Here is a 3,618-nt window from a genome sequence, read left to right as displayed (position 1 = left end):
CAGTTGTGGAAATTCTTGTATCTTACCTGGGTGTCAACCCATTAATTGTGCAACTTATAATCACTCTTTTCCTGTCAGAGGTGACATGTTATGTTGTATGTTGAGAAACACCACTGATGAGCAAAACTCATCCCTCCATGGCTAAGTTGGGCATGGGTCAATGAAACTGGTCATAAGAAATTATTTGATAGCTTTTGGTCTAATAGAAATCTTATGGGAGTTGAGATATTGAGGAAATCAAACCCTTTGGCTTGTGGCAGAACCTGGTTGACATAACCAACCAGGAAGTCACCATTCAGTGTAACTATAGCAATTGGGTAGGAGCACAAAGATGCAACCTTTGGATTAATGGAATAAAATCAAATAATCGAATTAGGTATCCTTTGGGTTTAAAAAACACCATTTATTTTGAAACTCCGTGTAGTTCCTATTTAAGACTCAAAGGGAATGGACCATTTGGCTTTAAATGTCATTACTGGATTGGTGGCCACCATGCTTATTGAAAATGACCAAATAACTGGAGCAGAACCTGTTATGTAGGTTATATACACCCCTTCTTTTTGTTGTTGTTGTGTCCAGACCAACGTGGAAAGAGTTTGGGAATGAAGGTCTATGATGACCTCAGTTGGTATCGAGGGTCCCTTGATGTTTCTATAGCAGGTCATTGCAAAGTGTCTGGGCCACACAGGACCAAGAGATGCTGCACTGGGAAAGGATGGAAGTGAACCATGTTATTACAGCCTAGACAAACTAGGAGGAAAAAACGAACAACTCACAAAGCTACTAAATACACATGGGTCCTCACGTGAGTTACATGGCCAGCTCTGTGCAGAAGAGGATGAGCAGTTTATTACTGCTTAGAAATACCCAGTCCTCACTTTCCACATGGCATCCTTCAGCTCCTGGTTCCTCATGCTGTAGATGAAAGGGGTTGACAGCTGGTGGAAACACCGGGCAAAGAAATGCCATGACCAGGTGCAGAAGGCAGGCAAATACAGCATTTTGAGGATAGTGCTGTGATCAAGAAGTCACTGGGAGGAAGTCTGGATGAGCTGGTGGCTTTGTATTTGTGGGAACAGCTGTTGAGGATGGAGAGACAGCAGAACAGGCAGGGACATCTCTCCTTTTGGTATCTGAGGTCTCTGGGCTCACCAGAGGCACCCTGGGGCTCATTAACCTTATAAGCCCTTACAAGCATGTCTCTTCAAGTCACTTTCCTTAAAAAACTCAAAACTTCTATAGCTACTTGGATTTTAGTTGGGTCCTTGGTGATGAAGATGTCAAAGGAATTTCCCATGGAAGACCATTCTCCAGTCACGGGTATTGTCTGTCACAGCTCAGTTGATAGAAGAAGTGACAGCAGCATTCTGTGATGGATATGGGTCTGCTATGGAGAACTGGACAGGCAGGAAAAGCAGTCTCTTGAGATCCAGCCCTGCATGGAGAACCTTGCTCTTCCCCAAGACCAGCAGTTCCCTCACTGGCCTCCTGGGACTCCCAACACTTTTCCTGGCATCATCTCTGCTCACAGGCACAGACAGATTTCTCTGACAACAAACAGCAGCTAAAAATGACAAAGTTTAATACCCATGAAATCTCTCTCCTCAGCTGCCTGCTACGGCCAAGCAGCGTGTGAAGGGGGTCAGTTTTCACAGGACATTCTCTCCCAGAACAGTTTTATTCAGGTATATAGAAAGGATATATATCAACATCCCGATCATATGACAGAACAGTTCATTAAAATTCCGAAAAATGGAGGGTTCCTAACTCTCTATATGTAAAAGAAGACACTGGAGAGTTCAGCAACCTCTGAATGTCCAAAGAATAAGTGGAGATAGAATCCACTAAGCAAAGTAAGGTTCATATTTCAGCTTGGTCTACTGAAAAGAAGTCCTTAGGCACCAGGGTATCATCAGGAGAGGTGGAAACACCTGAATGATGGGGGAGATGACAGAGACAGTAGTGAAGGTACAGGAGAAGATGTGTATTTCTTCTGCGACCATTAGTACATTCAGGTGATGAAGATGTGCTTGTAACGTGTTTTTAAATGTCAGGGGGGAAAAAAAAAGGAAGAAAAATATGGCCTTTGCTGGCAGACACGATGTAAATAGAGCACAGTGTCTGGGTCACACAAGACAGGGAGATACTTCATTAGGAATGGGATAAACGTGGATCAAGTTAAAGATTAGACAATCTAAAAGGAAAAATACCCAAAAAACAACTGCCTCCCAAACTATAAAACCCTACTAGATAGGGAGTGGTCATAATGTGAGCTCCATGGTTGGTGATACGAGAACTTTATTGTTGCTTAGAAAGATCCAGTCCTCAGTTTCCACATGGCATCCTTCAGCTCCTGGTTCCTCATGCTGTAGATGAGGGGGTTCACTGCTGGTGGAAACACCGAGTAAAGAAATGACACTACCAGGTCCAGAAATAGGGAGGAGATGGAGGGAGGCTTCAAGTAGGCAAGGAAGGCAGTGCTGAGAAACAAAGAGACCACGGCCAGGTGAGGGAGGCAGGTGGAAAAGGCTTTGTGCCGTCCCTGCTGCGAGGGGATCCTCAGCACAGCCCTGAAGATCTGCACATAGGACACCACAATGAACACAAAACAGCCAAAAGAGAAACAGAAGCACACCACAATGACGCCAAATTCCCTGAGATAGGCATCTGAGCAGGAGAGCTTGAGGATCTGGGGGATTTCACAGAAGAACTGGTCAAGGGCATTGCCCTTGCAGAGGGGGAGTGAAAATGTGTTGGCTGTGTGCAGCACAGCATTGAGAAACCCACTGGCCCAGGCAGCTGCTGCCATGTGGACACAAGCTCTGCTGCCCAGGAGGGTCCCGTAGTGCAGGGGGTGGCAGATGGCAACGTAGCGGTCATAGGCCATGACAGTGAGAAGACAGTGCTCTGTGGAGATAAAAATTAAAAAAGAAAAGAGTTGAGCCAGACATCCTGTGTAGGAAGTGGCCCTGGTGTCCCACAAGGAATTGACCACGGATTTGGGAACAGTGGTGGAGATGCAGCCAATGTCAGTAAGAGAGAGGTTGAGGAGGAAGTACATGGGGGTGTGGAGGTGGTGGTCACAGGCTATGGTGATGATGAGGAGGCCATTGCCCAGGAGAGCAGCCAGGTAGATGCCCAGGAAGAGCCAGAAGTGCAGGAGCTGCCGCTGCCGTGTGTCTGCAAAGGGCAGGAGGAGGAACTGGCTGATGAAGCTGCTGCTGTTGGACATCTGCTGCTGTCAAGTGTGGAGACCTGTCCAAGGAGGAACAAGTGCAGTGATAATTTACTGATCTTTTCTTTCAGGAATGCCTCTTCCAATTTGTATTCCGGAAGACTTTTGTCAGGTCCCTTTTGGGAGGTCTGCTTTGTGCTGCCTTGAGCGTGCCACTGCTGGGAGGAGGGTTGGCTGTGGGCTCTGGAGAACTCAGTCCTGCCTGGCAGCAGTCAGTAAATAGAAGGATGGTGTGATCTCAGACTAAATCCCCTATGGATAGGAACGAGCTTTTCAGCACTGTCGCTCCAGTCTCACCTGAGGGAAGAGCAGAGTTTTGGAGCTTTGGTTTTCTCCTGGCTGTCCTTGAGGAGTGTTTCTTCTGTCAGAACTCCCTGATATTG

At 46.6% G+C, this 3,618-nt stretch overlaps 1 protein-coding gene across 1 annotated transcript; it reads right to left on the bottom strand.

The window, feature by feature from the left end:
* Window positions 1-2,308: 2,308 nt before the first annotated feature.
* Window positions 2,309-3,061, bottom strand: LOC311199978 (olfactory receptor 14A16-like; the record flags this gene model as incomplete). Its single annotated transcript, XM_084274127.1, has 1 exon — window positions 2,309-3,061. The coding sequence occupies one exon, from the start codon at window positions 3,059-3,061 to the stop codon at window positions 2,309-2,311; it is 753 nt and encodes a 250-aa protein (XP_084130253.1).
* Between the last annotated feature and the right edge of the window lie 557 nt (window positions 3,062-3,618).

This window comes from Gallinula chloropus, assembly GCF_964237585.1.
Source record: "Gallinula chloropus genome assembly, chromosome: 22".
Classification (NCBI taxonomy): domain Eukaryota; kingdom Metazoa; phylum Chordata; class Aves; order Gruiformes; family Rallidae; genus Gallinula; species Gallinula chloropus.
This window is presented reverse-complemented; position numbering and strand designations above follow the sequence as displayed.